At 35.9% G+C, this 25,450-nt stretch overlaps 1 protein-coding gene across 13 annotated transcripts in view; it reads right to left on the minus strand.

Annotated features, from left to right (window-relative positions):
* Positions 1-25,450, minus strand: part of Kiaa1109 (KIAA1109 ortholog) — a 249,263-nt gene that overhangs the window by 80,068 nt on the left and 143,745 nt on the right. For 12 of the 13 annotated variants that reach the window (XM_029554131.1, XM_029554129.1, XM_029554128.1 and 9 more), the window contains exons 47-53: positions 23,364-23,539; positions 20,064-20,770; positions 19,151-19,396; positions 17,989-18,082; positions 15,657-15,707; positions 12,743-12,949; positions 11,374-11,612 (exon numbers count right to left, since the gene is read on the minus strand). In XM_029554131.1, the coding sequence (XP_029409991.1) occupies positions 11,374-11,612; positions 12,743-12,949; positions 15,657-15,707; positions 17,989-18,082; positions 19,151-19,396; positions 20,064-20,770; positions 23,364-23,539 (1,720 nt within the window). The remainder of the gene's footprint in view (positions 1-11,373; positions 11,613-12,742; positions 12,950-15,656; positions 15,708-17,988; positions 18,083-19,150; positions 19,397-20,063; positions 20,771-23,363; positions 23,540-25,450) is intronic. The other variant, XM_029554133.1, reaches the window with a different exon arrangement.

Below are 25,450 nucleotides of genomic sequence, written 5' to 3' on the forward strand. Positions count from 1 at the left end.
CCTTTCTTTTACCAGTTCCATCTATGTGAAGATAAGTCAAAGGTCCTGCTCGACCATTGTTGGCTTCTCTTGGAAGCATGGAGGAAATGATTCATCTGTGTTGACCCTCCTCTTTGTAGACTGGACACTGGTTCAAGTCCATCTGGTGGGGTCTCCTTTGCCTCCTTGATCAAGAGGTCAGATAACTCACGACCTTTACAGCCTGTTTTGCGAGATGCTCATAGTCCCTGGGAACTAGTCAACCTAGGAGGGCAAGGAGCAAAAAGTGTCCTTTATGTCCCTCTGACCAAATTATTATAGGCTTCAAAATATGTCTGTTAAACATCCAAGAGGTTAGTTCCACCAGTCTGGTACTTTTAATTACTATGTGTCATGTAGATAAATCTTAGGCAAAGACCAGTTGTTCTCAGATAAACCTTACCTAGACACAGATTTCTTGATCTAAGAGGGAAAACCATGATAGAGGGATGAGACAATGTGAGAGATAAACAATGCCTAGCTAGCTTTGAAAACCAGTGAGAACCATATTACTCCTACAACCTACTGAAAAATTATACATAGGAGATCAATTTTTTTATTTTTATAAAAATGTTTTCTAAGAAAAATATTTGGTCATCCCACAATCTATTCTGATATATAAGAAAGTATATTTAAAACTTGTTTACAAAATATCCCCTAACTGTAAATAGGTATGCTTACTATAAAGAGTTAGTCAACAAGTATTATTAAACCAGCAAGTATTTATGAAGTCTGCTGGGTGCCCAGCACTATATTAAATGCTATAGAAACACAGATACTCTGAATATTATAGAAGGCAGAACAGAAAGAAATCACCCTTCTTATAGAGGAGCAATACTGTAACAAGAGAAATCAGATCAAGTTAAAAATAAATCCCAATTCTGCACAGTGAAAATTGCCAAGTTAATTAAAATGGACTCACTGAAATATCAAAAAGGAAACAAACACACATTCCTTTGATCTTAACAAGTATTAATGAGACCACATACCAAATATGAGTTTTAGTTTAAAATTGCATTAGCCCCTTACATATAAATGTAAATACAGAGCCTACTCATTACTCTGCTAATACTGTTCAACTGCCTACACAGGCATCAAGGAGTAATAGAAGCGTTATTGCCATGAAGATCGACTACTGCTCATAACATATGTAAGGTATATATGTCCCTGCTTCTCTTATAAATAGAAAGGTGTTATTCCCCAACTGCATCATCTGTAAGATGGTCCACGGGTCCTGACAAGTATCTCTTATTTCCACTGGAACCAAGTAGACTCCTCAACTAGCTCCTGTAAGGTGCAAGAGATGGGGACTGTGGACTGTCTACCACTGACTTCCCTTGCAGGCATCACTAAAAAACATCCAGATCAAAGCAATCCTAGGCCTGTTATTATCAGTGCATCATTCTTTCATTGGTTTCATCCTTTTCTCCATTTCAAGAATCTGAGGATCTTACCTGTCTAGGTATTTGGCAGTGTGTTCACTGTTCTTAAATATTTCCACTTTTTTTTTTTTTAAGCTCTAAACTGTCTATCTGGCTTTGGCTTGCTGCCTCCACTGACTTACAGATTTCACAGATGCCTTAAATAAATGAGCAAATTAGATAATGTACTATTGGTTCTGGCCTCCGATATTTGAAAGCCCATGCATTCTAACTTTGCTAAAGCTGAAGGCTCACTTTACAGTGCTTCTGTTTCCAGTAATATAAAGGGTAAATGTTTAGAAAACCCTCTTAAACTTTAAAATGTAAAGGGTAGGGTTATACAACCACAGTCATCCTTATGTAAACACATATGTGTAAGAATGGATTTATTATTGCTTTTAAAATGAATTCAATTTTCATGTTAAAAGAAAAAAAGGAAAAGACACTTTCATTTCAATGGTATAGAAGAAAGTAGCATTACACAGTCATCAATTATTCTTCCCAAATTTCCTAGCACACTAGGAATAAACATATTGTTAATGTCAAAGGAATATAAAAAACCTATAGCAGATGAACTCATTAGTGAAATGTTGATTACATCTTAAAAACTGGGATTAAGTCAAGGAAAGCACAATAAAGAAAGACAAAAAAGGAAAATAGAAAAAACATGCAAATAGTATGATGGTTCATGGAGAAAGTTTCAAAGGATCTACAACTTGTAACTAAAAGTCTGATTATTTAAGATGATTTTTGAATAGAAGATTAACATAAAAGGTTTGAGCACACTTATAAATACCAACAGTTAGGGAAAAAAGTAGATAAATATTTCTGGCAAAAGGTGTAAAAAAACCATTATGTAGAAAAATTATAAATTGTATGGAGAAACATTAAAGAAGAAACAAAGAGACAGTGAAGTAGGCTTATTCAGGAATATGAAGGTTAAATATTCTACAGTTATCAATTTTTCCTAAATGAACCTATGGATTCAATTAAGTTTCTATATGAAGTCCAAACAGGTTCCTTCAGAGATGTAAAAACAGTCAATGAAGAATCAAAAATCCAGGAACTCCCCCTACAATGTAACAACATTTACCCTAGGACTCATTCATGCACTGCTGAAACACAGGATAGACTAGTCAATTAATGATGTTGCACATCATAATTTGATATACATATTATCCCACATTAAATTTAAAAATAATCATTTCATTTAAGTATTTAAATATGAACAGTACAATTCAAAAGATTTCTGAAACAATTAAAGAATGTCTTCATGATCCTGAGAAAAGAAGGAATTCTTTAGTACACTTCATACAAGAAACTACTAGTAAATTCAGTTACATTAAAATTAAGACTGTTTATTAACATACTGAGTAAAATAATAAGCCTTTTACTTGGAGGCAACATATGTTAAGCAAATAATACCAAAAGCTTACTATATATAATCTATAAAGAATCCTTATGCAGTCAAGAAAAACTCAATGATTTGATGGTAAAATGGTCAAAAAAGAAAAGAAAAAAGTGAAGAGGAGGAAGAGGAGGAGAGAGGAGGAGAAGGGGGAAGTGAAATCAGCAGCAGCAGAAAAGAAACAAAATCTCCAACAATCACAGGGATTTCATTAAGTAAAAATATAGATTCCTTAGCCATATAAAAATTCAGTTTTATTAGTAATCACAAACACAAAGTATAGGTACACATACCACTCAAACAGAGATTTAAAAGCCAGACAACAGTGTCACCAAGGCAGAGGAACAACAGGAACTTCCATTCAATGTTGGATGGAATGTAAGTTGGTACAAGCCAAGTTAGGAGAAAGTTTTGTGTTTCTTAGTGAATTTGAAGGTACCTTTACCCTATAATCTAACTGTGTCACTTGAGTGTCCTTGAGAAATTTTCAAATGAGTATGAGAGAATTCATAATAGCAAAAAAGTACAAAGAGCCAAAGATCCAGCAACAGTAGAATGAATAGCTAAGTTGGTTCTTACCACTTACTGCCCTGTTATATTCCAGTAGAAAATGAATAAACCAGGTATATGAATGAATACATGAATCCAATCCAATGTACAGGGAAACAAACAAACAAAAAACTAGTATAAAATGTTAGTGTGGATTCCCTCTCTTTGGGCTTCAGACCCATCCCTCTAAGGCTACTTGAGAACCCGACTTGCCCACAGCCCACCTGAGTGAGTTGCCCAAATCCCAACAGGCCTATCCTGCTTTAGGACCATCCCACTGCTGTATGGCTCAGATCTTCACTGCTGGATAGTAGGGGCTAAACATTCTCTTCCCATTCCTTCTCCTTGGGCCTTGGCTCCATCCCACTGAGGCCGTCAGAGAGCACCTAATTAGCCAGGGCTCCTTTGCCCTCTTGGAGAGCTTCTGAGTAGCCTGCCAGAATCTATCCAGTCCCTCTAATATAAAATCAGAAAGGAGAACCTGAAGCCCAGATCAACTAACTGTTCATACCAGATCAGAAAGCAACCAAGCTACCTCAAACAATATAAACAGACTCAAACTTCAACTCAACAAAGGCAGTCTTGAGTTTCATATGAGACACAGAAGCAAAAAAATAAATTCACATGCCTATTAAAAAAAAAAAAAAAAAAAAAGCCCAGGGCTGGAGAGATGGCTCAGTGGTAAGAATACTGACTGTTCTTGCAGAAGACCCGGGTTCAAATCCCAGCACCCACATGGCAGCTAACAGCTGTCTGAAACTCCAGTTCCAGGGCATCTGACAGCCTCTTCTGTTTTCGGTGGGCATTGCACGACATGGGTGCACTTACCTACATGCAGGCAATACACACATACACATAAAATAAAATAGATAATTTAAAAAACCTCAAAATAAAACCCAAAATAATATGTCCCCAACAAACCGTACCAGTCCTACAGAAATCTTCTATAATGAGAACTACCCAAGGACACAGAATTTAAAATAACAATTAAAAACATGATCAAAGAATTCAATGAATTTAAACAACACACACAAACAACTCAAAGAACTCAAAGAGGATAGGGATAAACCTCTAAGTGAAGCTCAAGAAAATACACATATATGGATGAATGAAATGACATAGACTATTCAAGAAGGTAAATTCAAGAAGATGAAACCATTGAAAAACTCAGGCTGAAATGAAGATAGAATTGAAATTTCAATAAGCCAATTTGAAATGGCAGGAGAAAGCCAACAAAATCAACCACATAGAAAAAAGAGTATCAAGACTAGATAATAAAGTTGAAGAATTGGACTGCTTAATCACACCCCCCCCCCCGAAAACCAGGAATACGGCACAGAAAATATGGGACACCATGACAAAACTAAATTTATGCATCATAGACATAGAGGGAGGAGAAGAACCACAGGTCAATGGCTTTGACCAGATCTTCAATAAAATCATAGAAGAGAATTTCCCTAAATTAAGGAAAGACATACCCATACAGACACAAGAAGCACAAAGAACACCAATTAGACAGGACCAGAACAGAAACTCCACATGGCATTTCATAGTACAAACACTAAATGTACAGAACAAAGAAAGGATACTGAATGCTGCAAGGGAAAAACAAGAAATCACACATTAAAAAAAAAAACAAAAAAAAAACACCATCAGAACTACAGCTGACTTATCAATGCAAAGTATAAGTGCCAGAAGAGTCTGAACCAAAGTATTCCCAGTTCTAAATGACCTTAGATGTCAACCCAGAATACTTTACCAAGAAGAATTGTCTTTCATAGTTGAAAGAAAAAGAAAAATCTTCTGTGACACAAATAGGCTGAAAGAATTCATGTCCACCAAACTAGCCCAACAGAGTATACTGTTGTATACAATACAAAGGACTGAAGAAAGGAATGACTATAGGCTACTGAAAGAAAACGAATGAAGGTATAATTACAGAAACACAATACAGAACAAAGAACACAAACAAATTAAAATGACAGTAACCAATGCACATCTTTCAATAATAACTTTAAGGATCAATGACCTCAACTTCTCAGTCAAAAGACATAGGCTAGTAGAATGGATAATGAAACAAAATCCACATTTCTGTTGTCTGAAAGAAACTCATGTCACCTTCAAGGATAGGCACACTCTTAGGACGAAAGGACAGAAAAATCATTCCAAGCAAATGGCACTAAGAAACAAGCAGGTGTTAAAATTCTAATATCTGACAAAATAGACTTCAAGTTAAAACTAATCAGAAGAGATAAAGAGGTCATTTCACTTTGATCAAAGGAATAACTGGCCAAGAAGACACTATAATCATGAACATATGTGTACCAAACTCTGAGGCACCCAATTTCATAAAAAACAGTTCTCAGGACTTTAAGACACAGATTAATTGCAACTCAGTAATAGTAGGTGACTTCAATATCCCACTATTTCCAACAGACAGATCAACTGGACAAAGAATAAACCAGATCTCATATATCAAATGGATCTAATAGAGATCCACAGAATAGACCAAAGAATACACAGAATACACTATAGAAGTTTCTCTAAAACTGACCACATACTAGGGCACAAAACTAGTCCTAACAAATACAAAGAATTGAAATAATTCCATGCATTCTACCAGATCACAATGCAGTAAAGCTTAAAATCAACAGTCAAAGAAACTCTAGTAACTATAAACTATACACTCCTGAAGATTAAACTATACACTCCTGAACGATGACTGGGTCAAAAAAGAAATTAAGAAATAAAAGTACTCCTGGAACTAAATGAAAAGGATAATACAACACAACAAAACCTCTGGGACACGTTGAAAGCAGTCTTAAGAAGGGAGTTTATAGGTCTAAATGCCTACATTAAAAAATAAGAAAGAGCACAAATAAATGACTTAACAGTACAACTCAAGACTCTGGAAATGCAAATCAAACCCAACCTACATCAGATGAGAAGAAAATAAACCAAAACCCAAAAAATAAGAGCAGAAATCAATGACATAGAAAGGAGACAATACAAAGAATCAATGAATCTAAGACCCAATTCTTTGAAAAGATAAACAAAAGAGTCTTAACCCAGCTAACCAAAAGAAAGAACAAATCCAAACCAACAAAATCAGAGACAAAAGGAGAAACATCACAACAGATGCTAAAAAGATATAAAACATTATAAGGGAATATATTAAAAATCTATACTCTTATTAACTTTTGAAAATCAAAAAGACATGCATGAATTTCTAAGTTCAACAGATCTACCAAAGTTAAACCACAAAGAGATCAACAGTTTAAACAGACCTATAACAAATAAGGAAAGAGAAACAGTAACACAAATTATTCCAACTAAAAAAAGCCTAGGCCCAGATGAATTCAGGGCAGAATTGTACTAGACCTTCAAAGATGACCTACAACCAATACTACTTAAATTATTTAGAAAGATAGAAACTAACTCCTTCTATGAAGCCAGTATCACTCTAACATCAAAACCAGGTAAAGAAACAAAAAAAGAGAAGACTATACCTCATATCCTTAATGAACACAGATGCAAAAATTTTCAATGAAACACTTGGAAATCACAGACACATATCAAGCAGATCATCCACCATGATCACATTGACTTTTCTTTCAGAGATGAAGGAATGGTTCAATATATTTAAGTCAATAAATGCAATAAATCATATAAATAGTATTAAAGACAAAAACCCTCATGATCATCTCAATAGATGCAGAGAACTCCTTTGACAAAATCCAACATGCCATTTATGTTAAAAGTCCAAGAGAGAATTGGACTGGCACGGACATATCTCAACATAGTTAAATCTATATACAACAAACCACAGAAAATCTCATTCTAAATAGAGATAAACTGAAAGCATTAAAATTAAAATCAAGAACCAGACAAGGCTGTCCACTATCTCCACTTCTTTTCAATATAGTTCTTGAAACTCTAGCTAGAGCAGTAAGACAAGAGAAGGAAATTAAAGAGGTACTAATTGGAAAAGAGGAGGTCAACTGATCTCTTATTTGCAGATGATATATTATACAGAAGAGATTCTAAAAAATCCACCAGAAAACTTCTGGAAATGATCAATATTGTCAGCAAAGTGGCAGATTACAAAATTAATTTACAAAAATCAGTAGCCTTTCCTTATACCAATAACAAGCAACTGGAGAAGGAGTTCATGGAAACCTTCCCATTCACAAAAGCCTCAAAAAACAAAAACAAAACCCATACCAACAACCTTGGAATAAACCTATCCAATGACATTAAAGGTCTCTACAGTGGAAATTTTAAATCTTAAGAGACTGAGGAAGACATAAAGAGATGGAAAGACCTCCCATGCTCATAGATCTGTAGAATGAATACTGTGAAAACGACCATTCTACCCAAAGCAATTGATACATTCAATGTAAAGCCAAACAAAATCCCCATGACATTCTTTACAGAATTAGAAAAAAATAATCCTAAATTTCATATGGAATCACAAAAGACCCTGGACAGCTAAAGCAATCCTGAGCACAAAGAGCAATGCTGGGAGATTACCATACCAAATCTTAAACTATATTACAGAGCTATAGTCATAAAAACAGCATGGTACTGGCACAAAATAGACACATAGATCAATGGAACATAACAGACTCCTCAAACACAATGCATCCCATTTCAGCCACTTGGTATTTGACAAACATGCCAAGAATACACACTGGAGGAAAGACAGCATCTTCAACAAATGGTGCTGGTAAAACTGTATCTCCACCTGTAGAAGAATGAAATTAGATCCCTATCTATCATTCTGTACAAAATTCAACTTGAAATAAATCAAAGACCTCAATGTGAAACCTGAAACTCTAGAACTGTTAGAAGAAAACATAAGCAGTAAGTACCCTACAAGTTAGAGGTGTAGGAAAGGACTTTCTAAATCAAACATCAGTTGCTCAAGAATAAGGTCAACAATCAACAAGCAGGACCTCATTAAACTAGCTTCTGTAGAGAAAAGTAAACAACCAAGGATGTGAAGAAGAATCCCACAGAAAGAAAATCTACATCAGCTACACATCTGAGAGGATTAATATCCAGAATATAAAAAGATCTCAAAAATCAAAGAATCAAGAAAACAAATGACCCAATTAAAAGATGGGTTATGGATCTGAACAGAGTTCTCAAAAGAAGAAATAAAAATGGCTAAGCATCAATTATCCTTTAGTAATTAGGAAAATGCAAATTAAAACCACTTTAATATTTCATCTAACCCCAGTTGCAGACTGGCTAACACCAAGAGAACCAATGATACCAAATGCTGGCAAGGATGTGGGGAAAGGGGAATGCTCATACACTGCTGGTGAGATTGCAACCTTGTGCAACCACTATGGAAAGCAGTGTGGAAAATTCTTAAAAAGCTAAAAACAAATTCTATGATACTAGCGCCTTGGCATATACCCAAAGGACTCATCCTACTGCAGAGATACTTGTACATCCACGTTTCCTGCTGCTCTTTTCACAATAGCTAAGAGATGGAAGTAATCTAAATGCACCTCATCTGAAGAATTGATAATGAAAATGTAGTACATTTATACAATGGAGTTCTACTGAGAGGTAAAGACAGACAAAAAATCATGAAATTTTCAGGTAAATGGATAGAACTAGAAAGCGTTATACTAAGTGAAGTAACACAGACTCAGAAACACAGACGGCATATGTTCTTTCTCATTTGTGGATCTTAGCACCAAATCCTTGTATGTCAATGCATACCCTGATGTAACTGCAGGAGCCAGGAAAATGGAAAGGGACCATGGAGACAAAGGGAAAGAAAGAGCCTGAGAGAGAGGAATAGTAGGAGACAGATGTTACCAAGAGGGAAATGGGGGAAAATCGGTATTTAGCTGGGAAGGGAGAAGGGAAGGCTATAAAAGGACCTATATGGATAATGGGGAAGAAGGAGCTCAAGAGAGTGGGTATAAAAGGAGACATGTATTATCAAGGGGAAAAAAAGTGGAGAAAATGGGGGTACTTTAACTGCAAAGAGAGTGTAGGTGCAGCAGGAGAGAGATGACAGTAAAATAATGCTTAGGTGGTATGAAAATCCAGAGGGAAATATATTAGCTCAAAAGTCTACTGAAAAATATACATACAATATCTGTACGTGAATGTAAGTGTACAAATGAAGGCTATATAACAAGAAACATGGTGCTAGACAGGAGAAAACTCCCTTCTAGTTGCTAGTCAGGCTCATCCAAGAGACTCCCAAAATAACCTAGGTTATTGCCACAGTCCTTGATTTTCTCCCAGAACTTGAATGTAAGACCTTATTGCTGAAGATAGGGCATATGATCAAATATAGGACTTGGAGCAATGAAGCTGGAACTGATTTGGAAGCCTCCTCCCTGAAGAGACTAGCTTTCACAGTGTTAGAGGATACTATGTAAGCTCCTAAGGGAGAAAAATCAACCAATGATCCAACCCCAGCTTTACGACCTAATAACCACCACAATGACTGGCACAGCAAACTATATCAGTGCAGCAGTGGCACTTTTATCTTGATGGTAATCAACTTAATGCCCCTCAGTGGGAGGGAACTCATGTGTGTCACTGTAAACAGCCAAATACAGATGACTGTAGAGGTCACAGAGCCTAGAGAAAACACTATGTCTGTCACATCCCTAAACAAACATAATTTCTTATTTTATGTTAAAAATGTATCCTTATATTTACAGACACGTATATCATTCACCACATATTAACGAATCTTCTTTTTGCAACAGATGGAGACTATTTCAGAATTCCATGACTGGTCACACAGAGAAAAAGTGTCTGTGAGATGCCCAGCCCTAAGTGACATATCTACAATGGAACTTCTACACCTAAGGATCACAGAATATAGTGGAACAGGGAGTATAGAGAATATTAATGCCTCTTGCAACTTTCCGCAGCAAAGCTTCCTCATGTAACAGAGGGTGATGAACACAAAAGTCAACAACTGGCCAAATTGTAGAAAATAAGAGACTGCAGAAAATGTTAAGATTCCATCTAAATAAGGTTCAAAATTGGCAAAAGCAAGATTTTTATTATATATTCATATATGTAGTAAAAGTATAATGAAAAGCAAAGGGATGTGTAAGACAAAATTCACCGTAGTGACTATTCCTCAAGCACACCTGGGGACTGCCTTTGAAGGAATTTGATGAGGTTGTAACTGTTAGGTTGTGGGATGGGCTGGTCAGTTCATAGTACATAATAATCCCTGAAAATGTGTATCATTTACACACTTTCATGTAAATATTTCATAATAAAAAGGTAAGAATTTTTGGATAAGATATTAATACACAGCTATTGTAAAGGAATCAAATTCTCTTTAATTTGAGCTAAAAGTACCCAATATGAAAATAAAGCACTTAATTGAGGCAATAAAAGTTTAACATGTAAAGAACTAGTTCATTTACTCAACTTAACTTTAAATTGGAGACATGGCCTCAAAAGCTAAATGACTGAAAAATTCAAAGCAGGATTCATTTAAAGAGGTACACTGAAATTTTTACTTTTAAAGAGTATCATTATTCTCAGGTAGCTGAGAGCTACCAGCAGTTGATGGCTGCTTGTAGAGGGACAGTCAGTTTTCTCTGGCATGTAGCCTCTGATAGGTTGCCCATGCTCCAGGTGATGGCCCTACATCTAAGCACATATATGCAGCTCTAATTGGACTCAGTGGGCTATAAAGAAAAAGAAAAGAGGATATGAAGTTGAGAAGGGGATATGGGAGTGTCTATGAGAAGCTGGGGGTGGGAGGGTGGATATGATCAAAATACATTGTATACATGTATGGAATTCCCAAAGAATAAATAAAATTTAAAAGAACAGCATTATTGAATTTAAATGATCAAAACTATTTCAATTATTGAATATAATATTTTAAAGATCAACTTTACCTTTTCATCAAATATTACGTTTGTCTCAAAATTATTGTCAGTTGTAAGGCATTGGATTCAAAGTTACCTGTCATTCCATGACTTCTCATTCTCCCCATCTTGTACTCTGCTTTCAGTGATGGTAAGAGTGCTGCTCCAATGGCTATGCCATCTAACATGGCACTGAATTTAAGAACAATAGGCTTCTTCTCTAGGCCTTCTGGGAGTTGAGGAAATTCATTTGTTTCAATAGGAGTTTGATTAATACTTGTTGGGGTTTTTTCAGAAGGTAGTGGGGTTGCAACATCTTCTTTCATAGGCTGTGGGCTATAAACCAAAAGACAGCCCCCCCCCAATATAATTAACAGCAAGTACTTTATTGAATAGAATTACTGGATATTTTTCAATGGAGAAACAGATAATGAACAATTATGATCTATAAAAGCAGACCAGAGAAATAGGAACCACATACACTCCTGGAATGATGTACTTCCGTGATTTATATCATTAATGTAAAGTGAGGATTTAAAGTTACTTTGTCTGATAGAAATTCAATGACTTAACCATGATGCATGCTGCAGCTGATTATAATGCTATTAATCCTCCTACCACCACTATTTTTGCTATGTAATAAGCATCAACATCAACACTAATAATAATTATTTGACTGTCAGGTACTACTGGAGCTTTGTATGTTATCTCCACTCTCCGAATGAGAAAGCACAGCTAGAAAGTCGTGAAACTAGGATTTGGACCCAGAGACATTTTTGTTATTATATTCTCTGGACAATGCAGTTTATGGAAAAATTACTTGGAAAGTTTTTGAGACAGGGTAACCTTATAGCTGGCCTGGAACTCACTATGTAGAAAACACACACACACACACACACACACACACACACACACACACACACACACACACACACCATGAACAAAAGCTTTTTGAGACCAAACTACAGATGCCATAAACAGTGGGAAAATAAAATAAAATAAAACACATGAGGAAATTAGGGTCACCATGCACAGATCTGATTCACTGCCCTTTAAAAACTATCTGGTACTGCATTCAGTTGTCAATCATATACAATAATTTCATAATAAAGGAAAGCAAAAAACCATGCATGACATATAAATGACCACTGTAATTTTTTAAAATTACAGTTCCAATGAACTAGATGTAAACAAAGGACTGACAGTTCCAGGATTCATCAATTTGATTCTTATTAGCATCCCTTATCATGTCAACAAATCTCTAGGATCTCCTAAGCATTATACCTATGAGCCATATTTATGTAATACTGGACAATGGCCTTTTTCACATAGTATTTTAATGTTAAACAATATGATTTTTCCATGATATTATGTGATTATTCTCCATCAGCTCCACTGTTTGTAAGGTTAATGTTTATGGCAACTGCTCATTTTTTGACAGTCAGGTGCAGAATAAAATAACTTACGCTGTAGAAGGCTGTCTGATGAGGTCTGAGATTTGTTTGGACAGTTGGTGAGAACTTCGAACCATCATGCTGTGTAAAGTGGCTGGGTGCTGAGGAATGTTGATGCTGATAGCTCCTACTTTAAATACTGCAGCATTGTTTGTTTTCAGCCCTCTCTGGGCACTGTAGAGGGCTTGAGACTTGGCAATGCTACATTTCACCACAGTTCTAGCAAAAAAAGGAGGAAAACTATTAAAATATAGCCAAATAAGGAAAAAAACAGTGAAAAACATTGGGCATGAAATATCTTATTCAATGAGCTAAAATGAGATCTTCATGTGTTAAAACATATACTGAAAAACATTTTTAAGGATATTGAGACATACTTGTTTTATACTGTATCAAATAGTATAAATTATTTCTTTAAAGAATTTATAGAAAAATAAATATGTGCTAACATGTAAGTAACAGCACAAACACTGGGACATCATTACATGCGTAAATACATACACACATAAAATTCCACTTTGACTTTTTTTCCCATTCAGAATTCCCTTTTTTCTTCTCCAATTTACTTTAGGGAAATAAAGCGAGATAGACATTGAATACTAAAAGAAAATATACTCACTATACTTCTAATATCTAATCAATGGATAAACAAATTACTGAAATAATCATGTATTCTGTTAAATTATAGGTAGACTGGCCTGATTTTTAAAAGCCTGCTGCTTGAAATCAGGAAGTAAAAGGAATGGGACTGGACTGTATGGTGGTCGTTGTTATGAAGTATGGTGGTAGTTGTAATCTGGGCTTACAGTATATCTAAGAGAACCCTGTGAAGTAGACTGTACTGTCAATGAATCCTTCAGTTGCTCTTCTTGGGCATCTGTCATGAACTTTTCATGTGTATTCCAGGTATACTTAGTGTGCTCCATTAATGTTTGTCAACTTGACATAAAACTAGACATACCCAGGAAGAGGGACTGAAATGAATCTCAGTTGAGGAACTGTCTCTATCATGTTGGCCTGTGGGCTTGTCTGTTGGGCATTTTCTTGATTGCTAATTGAGGTAGGAGGGCCCAACCCACTGACAACAGTGCTATTCCTGGGCACATAGGCCTGGACTGTAAAAGGTAGATAGCTGAGCAAGCCAAGGGAAGCAAGTTAGCAAGCAGTGTTCCTCCATGATGGTTTCTGCTTCAGTTCCTGCCTCAAGTTCCTGTCCTGGCTTCCTTCAATGATGGATGTAATCTGTAAGCTGAAATAAACCTTATCTTCCCCAAATTGCTTTTGGTCATGGTGTTTATTAGAGAATGCCAACTAGGACACTTAGTGTACCACAAATTTTCAGTCATCATTTTACAGAGATCTTGACCACTTTTTTCTTGTATAAAACTTGAGAGATACTACATGTCATGTGGCTTAGACTAAGCAATAACTATCTTCAAGAATTGTAATAAAATTATAAATAACTCATGTTAGCCATTTGTTTAATAATGACAATGAACAGTCCAGGCCTCTTTTGATCTCTTCCATGTGTGAGGTGACAATAGTATTCCCTACAGTCTCCAGCTCCATTTGATCAGTACAGGAACATCGTGCTGCTTGACTCTCTGGAATGCCTCTGTCTATATCAAAAAGCTCGTTGATGCTTACCTAAGAGCAGTAGCATTGCTCAGTGTGAACAGAACTTTTATCAGTTCTTTAACACACAGCAAAAATAGAAGTTGAAAATAAAAGCAACATTTCTTCTTCACTTTTAATGTCACCTTTTTTCAGCCTGCCTAAATATTATTTTGATTTCATAAGCACATATGTAACACTCAATTCCACTTGGCAATGTATCGTACATGTTTATCTCTCAGCAGAAAACTCAAGTGAATAGGGTGGCTTGTAAGTAACGACAGGACAAGGAAGACTCCTACTTCCTTCACTGTGACCTTTCTGCAGCCCAGCACAGTACCTAGCACAAAATGTCCAAGCTTACAATAACCATTACACACACGTGACCTGCAATTACTAAAAACATTAATACTAATGTATTTTGTTAATTATCCAGAGAACTCAGTGCATAAAAGGAATGAAAAACAAGTCTCTGGGTACTATGACTTCTAAAGTGGAATTAAATGTAGTTTTGTTTTGGTGTTACTGTTTGTAAAAAGACAGTAATATGAAAGTATGGTTTCCAGAAACAAAATTCAATTTTTAGTACTTTTAGTTGGCTGATGAAACAGAACATAATAATCCCAATTGATGATGCTTTTTCCTATGGCTTGCTATCAATATACAAGCAAATTTCATCAAATATGATAATCTTACCAACAAAGAACATACTAAATAGATTTATCTACTAATTTAGCATATTCAAATTCTACAGAAAATGTCCAAAGAAGTAACTAATGCTAAATAATCTGTAAATACATCATGGTTATAGACTCATGTGATATTTAAATATATGCTTCAAGTATAGCTGACTGCTACAAAATATCAGCTATATAGTGTGTCAAATTAAGCTACTCAAGATATAAAGGCACATATAATAAAAGCCATAGATAAAATCCTACAATCAGAAAGCAAACTCTTCCCACTGAAAGTAGAATTATAAGGTTGAAATGGGTAGATGTTTTCTTGTTAAACTTTCTAAAATTACTTTTTAATTAGCAAAAATTCAGAAGGTGAAACTTTTCGACTTCCTTTATTGTATTAAAGAATAACATGTCTATAGAAGCACAAACAAAACACACTATAACAAGATCTATATTACCAAAGTCACAGTCCTTACTATAAGCTTTGCTTGAGTATCAGCAAGTTTAATCTAAAGGTGCCTAAGGTAAAAATACAAAACATACTAATAGTACTTATCTCACAAAGACAATGTAAACACTACTACACAAGACTATGCCAATTACAAGCCATGAAAAAGAATATGACATACAGAAACTCTTGTTTGGCTGTACTTGTAGGAGATGTAGGAAAATCTTCCAGTCTATAGATGAAGATTCAAGAGAAAGCAGGGAAACAAAAAGGAAGCAAATAAACATTCATATGTAAATTAGTTAAACATGACTAAGCATCAGGAAAGCTTTACTAATGTCCTGTTCTTAATATTTTCCTTCAAATTACTTTTGAAGTTATTTTCTCTCATTCCATTTCCTTTCAATTGCAGCTGGAAATGAAATGCTATAGAATAAATCCAAAATGCTAATGAAAAATGTTAACTCTAAGAGTTCGGCAGTGACAAAAACAAAAACTTTTAGTTTTCAAATAAAACTGATACGAGGAAAAGGCAAGAAATGTTAACTCTACATTTTTACATTTTTTAAACCTCATTTATAAATGTTTTAAAGTTAAGTGAAGTCATTCTCTTAAGAGATAATAGACACAGGAGATACAAAAAGATAAAGACAGCATCCATCTGGTTTACTTTCTGAGTAGGTACAAATCCACAATCAATGGACAATGCAACCAGCTTTCTGTGGTGACTTTCTACTGATGAAGTATGCAAGGACAGGAGTACAGCTTCAAAGTATCTCTTCTGAATAGATCATTTAACATATTTTAGGATAATATTTTGATCTTTCTGAACCTCAACTTCTGGTTTTGTAAAGCAGAGATAAGACCACCTCAGCTCATAGGACTATAGTGGGGATTAAGTAAAAGAACTGCTGCACAGTTCCAGCCCACAGTAAGTACTTTATTGTACAGATAATGAATGGAGAAAAATCACAACTATGAAAATTCTGTAGTCTTTCTGTGTTTTTGAGACAGGGTCTCCCTGCAGCCCCAACTGGCCTGGAACTCACTATGGAGACCAGGCTGGCCCCAATCTCACAGAGATCTGCCTGCTTCTACCTCCTAAGTGCTGGAACTAAAGGAGTGTACCTCATCTTCTTTCTAGAAATGGCTGCTTAGGAAATGGGATCTAAGCCTTGGGAAGCTGTTGTGAAATATACTGTCAGGTCTAAACTACTTGGCAAGACTTAAACCTTAGATGATCTCTACACAGCCTTGAGAATGGTGAGCTCTGGCCTGTTTATCAATCCATTGGAGGAAATGCTGCCCAGGGTCAGCTTTTGCATTTTCCAGATTTTCAAAACATTATGACTGGAGCTGTAACTGATTATATTTCCTATTCAATCTATGAGCAATTTTCACAGGACAACATTACATAACACTAGTTACACTATTAAAGAAGAGTAAATTCTCAAAATAGGACCTGAATTATGAAAAATTTTGTGGTTATAACACAAAATTGCTCCTTTGAAAGGAAGTTAGAATGAAAGCAAGTATTAACAATGACATAAACAAAGTCAAATGGTTAAATGTATTCAACATAAATAAGTGGTCTACATACCAGATATAAAGGTTATCAATACTGGAGAGAGTCTGAACAGATCCAAGAACAGAATTTATAAGGGAAAAGTAACAACTAAGAGTCAAAATACAAGATAAAAAAGTACTATTATTATTATTTTTATTTGTGAGACAGGATCTATCCTAGAGCCTCCAGCTGGCCAGGAACTGACTATGTAGACCAGGTTAGCCTTGATTTCAGAGAGATCCACTTGCCTCTGCCTCACCGGGGCTGTGATTAAAGGTGTGTGCTATCAAGCTTGGCAAACTTGGGTTTTTGTTTGTCTTTGAGACAGGTTCTTACTCTGTAGCCCAGTTTGGCCCAGGACTCAACTATATAGTTAACTTGTAGCAACCATCCTGCCTCAAACTCCTGCTAGGATTATAGGTATGAGCTGCCACACCTGGTTTGATACACTCTTTTTTTAAAAAAGCTTAATTCATACTCTAATACAGATTTCAAAGGCTTTTCTAGTAAGTTCATTAAATGTGAAATGACAGAACATTTAGAAATCTAGATGAACATGAGCAAATGGTCCCTTGATATAAAGTCTATGATTTTAAATAACTGAATTATATGAACATTTGCGACCTACATGCTCAATAAAAATTTGTATTACGATAATTTTTCCTATGAGACAATCTTATGAAGTACTGGTGATTGACTGTGTGTGTGTATGTGGAGGGATGAGTTTAGGGTAGGAACAGGTAGCAAAATCTATTTTAGAAAGGAAAAGTATTTTTTTTTCAGGGATACTGTATTTGGTGATATACTTACTTCATGACAGATTTTTAATATCTGGCAATATTGTGTATAAATGAAAAATTTCACTAAGCATGAGTTCATTCAAGGAATTCTAAGTTTTCTATAAAACTATAACAAACAAGAAAACAATAAAACTTAATATACTTACTGTATATTTGGTGTGATCCCTTCAAGCAGCACAATGTTAACCCCACCAATGTGAGCAGTGGCACATGTCTCAGTCATCTTCTGATGTAAAACATCTTAATAGAAAAAAATTGAATTCTGAAAATAAGATGATTGTAGCTCATAGTCCCATCCCATTTCCAGGTTGTCTTCTTCCTTCCTGTGCCTGCTTAGAGAGGTGAGTACTCAGCCTTCTGTGTGGGCTGCCTCTGCCATGCTTCTCCACACATGGACTCATACTCCTGGACCATAAACTAAATAAACTTTTCCTTCTCTAAGTTGTCTTGGTCACAGTCTTTTATCACAGCAACAGAAAAGTAATTAATATAATTATAAATACTCAGGTTATGAAACAAAACAGTTAAAAGTATTTATTGCAAAATAAGTTCAACATAACTTTTGTTTAGACCGTATGTATTTGGCAATCATAAAATCCAGAAACACACAATTTTCTTTTCTCATGTAACATAATTTGTCTGGTTATTTCCCTATCAGAAAGACACTGCTATTGAAGAGTCACTGCTGCAAGGTCTGTTTCACACTGCTTTATTGATTTTAAGCATTTAATTTTATTTTAGCATTTCTGAAACTCGGGTACATTTTATAACCAACAGCATCTGGTAGTGTTATTTTCTTTGTGTTACATAAAGTAATGGGGCACACTCAACAGACACTCTCCCAGATATGATGAAATATAGTACCTTGGAAGATTATTTTTGAAATGAAAGGTACCTTTTCATTACTCTAAAGAAATTTTATATCAATTAATGGAACTTTTATATAAAGTTCCTTTTAAAAAGATACTAAAAATTAGTGCTAGATTATAAGATTTCTATAATGATAATAAGCAAATATTTCACAAATTTTCACATATTAGAGACATGTTTCTGGTTGCCATTTAGAATCACTGAATAGTGAAACAAGAATAAGAAGTCAGTCCATATTTATGTGACATGTAATTTCATTAGAAATCAAGACTGCCTCAATCCACTGATCTTGAATGAGATCTAATATCTTTGTTGTTCTACTCTCAAAAATTTGGTAAGTCTCATTTTCTGAAGAAAGACTGCCAAGTGAGAATTTTAGAAACATGATGGCATTAGTTTCTTTCAAAGCAGTACTGCAGCATTAGAAAAGCATCATACCTTTCATTTTTTCCTTAAGGGTGAAACTGCCGTGGATCCTTTTCAGTTCCGATTCCATCGTCAACCCACCAATATCCGCCTCTAGGTGTGTGCGGTTCACCATGCCAATCCCAAACACTATTAGAGTGACGTGCTGAGGTTCCGAAGTTACCAGGCTACGTTTCCGCTGTGTCTTAGTTAAACTGTTGTTATCTTGTTCATTCTCAAACACAACTCTACATGTTGGCTCCATAGGACTCCGAACACCTTAAAGTTTAAGAATGGAAATATACAATTTTAGATATGAAAACTGCAACATAAAGAACATTCAAAATATCATGTTACCTTTCTGGACTTCAAATTTTCAACTATGCCTCTTCCTTTTTTTAAATGATGTAACTATTTTTTTCAATATTTTTCCAAGGACCTACTGAAGTAAATATTAACCTAGATATCTGGAATTAAGTCTTTCTGAATTCTTTAAAAGCAGACCATGTGAAGAGTCAGAGAAGATGGGAATTAGGCTGGCAGGAGAACTGAATGTCAGTAATATTTTCTCTCCTTAGTGGCTGCTAATTTCTCTGCATTTCCACTGTCCACTTACAATATTAAGAAAATATATTGGGGCTGGAGAGATGGCTCAGTGGTTAAAAACAGTGGTTGTTCTTGCAGAAGACCTGGGTTCGAATCCCAGCACCCACATGGCAATTAACAACTGTCTGTAACTCCAGTTCCAGGGGATCCGACCACCTCTTCTGACCTCCGTGGGCATTGCACGACACAGGTGCACTCACCTACATGCAGGCAACACACATACACATAAAATAAAAATAATAAATAAAATATTTTAAAAAAGAAAGTATATTGAACAACCTGCTGTTCTCTAGCATTATTTCTAAACAGAACATTTTAAAATAATGAAAATCTCAGTTACCTGCTGGTCCAAATGTTTCTGAAGATTTTTCCAATATTCCTGTTGGATCAGAGATAAGTGAATAGAAGTTAAGCAATTTATACATATTCTGCCAGCACTCAGCTGAAGGCTCACTTTGTTCTGACACTGTAATGGAATCAGAGTCATCCATATGAATGGTCATGTGATCTACCACATCTTTCGAACCCTTCCTAGACACTTTTGAAGTTCTTCTTTCAGATCTTCCTAATGAGTTTTTGTTTCTGGATTCCTTTTTGTTGTTCTCATTGTTGGCCCGTTTGTTCTTGGCATTATTTACTCTATTGCCACCATTGAGACTTCCTCTAGAACTGCGGCTGAAGTCAGATGAACGGAAATCCCGATGTTTCCTGGTTTTGAAGGTAGGTGTTGGGGAAGCTGATCCTGCTGTGTATCTACTAAGTTTAATGTCAGTCTGAGTTGCTTTGATGTCATCTATCATTGTACTGAACTGATGGATAAGTCGAACTAAAGCCATATCCACATGCTGACTTATTGACTGACAGGAAATGGTGAAGTTGCAGTGAAAGGTATTATAATAACGCTTGTTGAGATCATGAAAGGAAAGGGCACTGGTAGAGTTCTGAGGAGTGCACACCGACTTCTCCATCACCACAGCACTAATGCTGAAGGTTTCCAACATTAGCGCTGGCTTGAACTCAAGTGGGGGAAGATTCACATGGCCTTGCCTAAAATGTTTAAAAGAAATTAAACGGTTGTTACCTCCTGTTTTGAAGACCTGCAAATTTTACAAATTTATAAGCATAATAATCATCAAAGAAAATGTGCCACAAGCTCTTTAATCTGAAGCAAGAAATCCAGCACACAGTGCCTTTCTATAAGTCTAGTCTTCACATAAGTTAGGAGCTAGCTTTAAGGTTTTCTTATTAATTTTACTCTAAAATGGACTTGTGAGGCAGAGATAGGAGGATCTCTGTGAGATAAAGATGGGAGATGGTCTATGTAACAAGTTCCAGGCCAGCTGTGGCTACAGGGAGACTCTGTCCCCCCACATCCCACCCCCAAACCAAACAAACCCAGAGAACTTCAACTTCTACCTACAATAATATTATATGCAAATAAAGCACATTTTCCCTTCTTTTTTCCATGTAAAATGTGAATGGATTTGTCACCACAGGGGCCAAATTGAACAGGAAATTGTTTTGTATTACAAAAAAAAATCAGAAATCACTGTAATTCTTACTAGATAATAGCATTTCTTAATTAATACAAAATTATGTCATATTATAATATAATTTGTAGACATTCAAAAGCTCACAGGGAGCTAAACCTCACTGTTCAGCATGTGCTCACAGTAGGAAAACCCTAAAACATTTAAGGATGACAAGAAAATCCTTAGGACAGTCAAATACAAGAGAAAACAACTCTGTGCACAAGGTGAAACAGTCACTTAGGGCAAAAGCAGCCAGTAAATTAAGGATCCAGCATGGACACTGTGACAAAAAGCTACGATTAAGATTTAAAGATATTAATTATGTTCCTAATGCCGGAGGAAAATATCGTGTAGTGAAGACCTCCACAAAATGAGAGAATAGGGAGGCATGACAAGCCCTACAAGAAGTCTAACTGTGTTAGCTTTAGGGATGTGCAGTACTCAAAGCTACTGTCAAAAGGAACACTGAAAAGAAGGCTAAGTTTGGCTAGACAATCATGAGAGAGAGGGCAGTGTGGCTGGGCGGCCTGGGTCTAGCACATTGCATGACTACACAGCATTTACTAGGCCAGTAATAAGCTGCAACTCTGACCTAATTACACATGTGTCTATGTACAAGACCTATCTCTACAGGCAATCTCTATTTTTATATATTATATAAAATAGCTCTGTACAATGTAGTTATATGTACTGTAATTATATAGAAGATATATCTATATAATGCATTGGTGTGTACATATACACATAATATATATTTATGTATAATATTTTGACATTTTTCAAGATCTCAAACAAAATTTTCCCACTAATCTTTATAATCAATTCACAGACCCATTTATTATTCTGTCCAAGATTCCAGAGAATTTTATGGAACTGAACTTTATTAAATCCCCTTTAAAAATTTTAGATACCTCAGTGGTTAAAGGCACTTGCCACCAAGCCTGATGACCTGAGTTCAATCCCTGGCCTAGGACCAACATGGTGAAAGAACCAACTCCCACAAATTGTCCTCTAATTTCCACATGCATGCAGAGGAATGCACATGCACACACACAATAACTAAATAAATAAAACAACTAAAAATTGAATAAAATATTTCATGTGAAAAATTTATTTTTCTTAAGGGCACTTTGCTTTTAATGCCTTGAAAAATCACTAATAGGATAAAACTGACAACATTATAAAAACTCATAGAAATCCCATCTGTGATCATTATCCACTATTCCTTCCTATGTGAATGAGAGAGACCTAAAATAAAATTGTAAGTTCTCAAAACAACAGTTAGATCCTATTAGTAGAAATAAAACTGTGTATGCAAGTAGTAAAGAAACTGAAGAACTATCCATGAAAATACAAAATGGCAGTACCAGCTCATAAATTTTCCTTTCAATACACTATATTTGATATTTCTCTATTATCTGTCCGTTGCTTATACTTTCAATGTTAATTTTATTCTATTCCTATACAAAAAACTGTGTGCAGGGTTGGGGAGGTGGCTCGGTAGTCAAAAGTGCTTGCTATGAGGATTGGAATACAAATTTAAGCATACAGTTAACAAGCCAGGCATCTACGCACATCTATAACTACAGCTCTTAGGGTTGGGGAGACAGGAGGATTATTAGGGCTTGACAGCTTCCAGCCTACCTGAGAAAACAAAACCTCCAGGTTCAGGGAGATATCTTGCCTCAAAGGAAGGTGGAGAATATTAGAGAATACCTGGCACTCTCTTCTGACCTTTCTGCAAGAGCACAGGAACACCCCTTCCCCATCCCACATGTGTGCATACACTCACAAAAACACAAACACATATATAAATAATTCTTTAAAATAATGTCTGCTAGCAGTGAACTCAAAAAGGAAGTTAGAAATAAATACTAAGAACAAAGTAATATCCACAGAACCATAACAATTTCACTACATGAAAGCTAAGTGCCGAGAATATTTATCAAAACATCTTCAGAATACTCATATACATGCTCCAAAATATCCACTAATAAAACCCACGAATTATTAATAACAAAATGTGATTATTACATTAAGTAAAATTTTCTTACTGATATTAAAATTAGTAAGTCTTATACAACATTTTATAGAAACATGCAAAATACCTTCTTGCTCTTTTGCCTTTCCTGTCTTTAGCTGTGTCTGAATCTACAATATCTGCTCTGAGGCAGTCCAAAGTTCCTGAAAATGAAAGATGTTCTCCAAAGTACATCCGGTAGCAGAGGGGCATTGTATCCTGTGATTGGATTCCTATATGACTCAGAAGAGGTTTAAAAACAACCTGCAAGACATTAAATATTCACATTAATGTAATTTATTATTCATTATTTACTTTTATTCTTATCCTATCACACAGCACACATATTACCATGTGTGAGTAAAGACCTCCACAAAACAAAAAGTCTTCAAAATTATTTTCCTAAAGACAAAGATTATTCTTTAACCTGCTTGACTGAAATAACAGTCACTCATGGCTTTTAAATATTTTTAAATTCTTTTAATTTTATGTGTATTGCCTGCATGTATATAAGTGCACCCATGTCATGCAATGTCTGTGAGGACAGAAGAGGGTGTTAGATCCCCTGGAACTAGAGTTACGAAGGGTTGTTAGCCACCATGTGGGTTCTGGAAACTGAATCTGGGGTCTCTGCAAGAGCAGCAAGTGCTCTTTAAAAAAAAAAAGTATTGAATTTTTATGTATTTCATACATAATATCTTAATCATCTTTATACCCTCTTCCCTATTGGCACCTACCCATAGCGCCCCCCCCCACTGGAATTCATACATTCTGTCATTTGTGTTAAGGCCTATCATGTCAAGTTAGTATCCCCAGATGTCCCTCGGTGCAAATTTATTCACTGAGGTCTAGTAGCCGATCTAGAGTCCCACCCTTTAAGAAGATCAGGTTTTCTTCACCCAGTAGTAATCAGCTGCCAATAATTCTTCGACTAAGATTGATTGGGGCCTGCTGTCCATTTCCACAGTTCTGTGCTGGATTTTTGTCTGCTTAAATTTGCATGGGTCTTGTGCAGGTTGACATCATTGCTATAGGTTCATATGAGAAGGGTCCCAGGAGCCTGTAGGACTCTATTTGTATATGGTCATGTACCTCCTCCCTGGCTCTTACAATCTTTCTGCCACCCCTTCCGAAATGGTCCCTGATCCCTGGGTGGGTGGGTGGATTTTAATATAGGAGTCCTGTCCAAGAACCCACATTCTGTAAACTCTTATTTTCTGTGTGTTGTCCATTTGTGACCTTTTGTGTTCCTGGCCCTCTGTTGCATGAGGGAGCTTCACTGATGAGAACTGAAAGATGCATTAGTGTTCTCTTCATCCCCTGTTCTATGTTCCTTGAGCCTTAGGTGTAGAGATTGTATTGTAGATGTGCCACTTAGGTTTGGGCAACTCAGAGACAATCTCAGAGTGTGACCAGTTGTGGAACTCTGTAATAATCTCTGTTGAAAAAGAAGTTTCTTTGATAGGTGACAACTTGGATACTTGTCTGTAAATTTAAGGATCCATATTTTGCACATAGTAAGAAATTACATTTGTCTAGGGATGTGATAACCTTGGGGTTTTCTCTAAGATCTATGACTTCTCCAGTTATGTATATTTGGCTAGGTTTACATTACCACACATGAGTTTCATCCCACTGGGTGGGCTTTAAGTCCAGCAGCCAGTGCTCTTAAACACTGAGTCATTTCTCCAGCCCTTAACTCATGTTTTTAAAAGGCTATGGGTGTTGGGTGTGGTGGCACATGCCTTTAGTCTATCCTACCACTTGGGATGCAGAGACAGGTATATCTCTGTGAGATTGAGGCCAGCCTGGTCTATATAGCAAGTTCCAGGCCAGTTGTAGCATCTTTGCTCTGGAAATTGTTATTGAATATGTTAATGCTGTAATGAAATGCTTCTAATCATGTGGTTATTAAATAATTAAAAAAAAAATAAAAATAAAAATAAAAATAGAAGTACCATATACTAAAAAAAAAAAAAAAAATGCCAGAATGGGGGAACTAACCTTCTTGGATGTTTAACAGACATAGCTTGAGATCTATACTAATTGGGTCAGAGGGATTCAAAGGACACTTTTTGCTCCTTGCCCTCCTGGGTCGATTAGTTCCCAGGGACTATGAGCATCGCGCAAAATGTCCTGTAATGGTGGTGGGTCATCTGGCCTCTTGATCAAGGA

This window comes from Nannospalax galili, unplaced genomic scaffold, assembly GCF_000622305.1.
Source record: "Nannospalax galili isolate Female #2095 unplaced genomic scaffold, S.galili_v1.0 scaffold64, whole genome shotgun sequence".
In the NCBI taxonomy this organism is placed as follows: Eukaryota; Metazoa; Chordata; class Mammalia; order Rodentia; family Spalacidae; genus Nannospalax; species Nannospalax galili.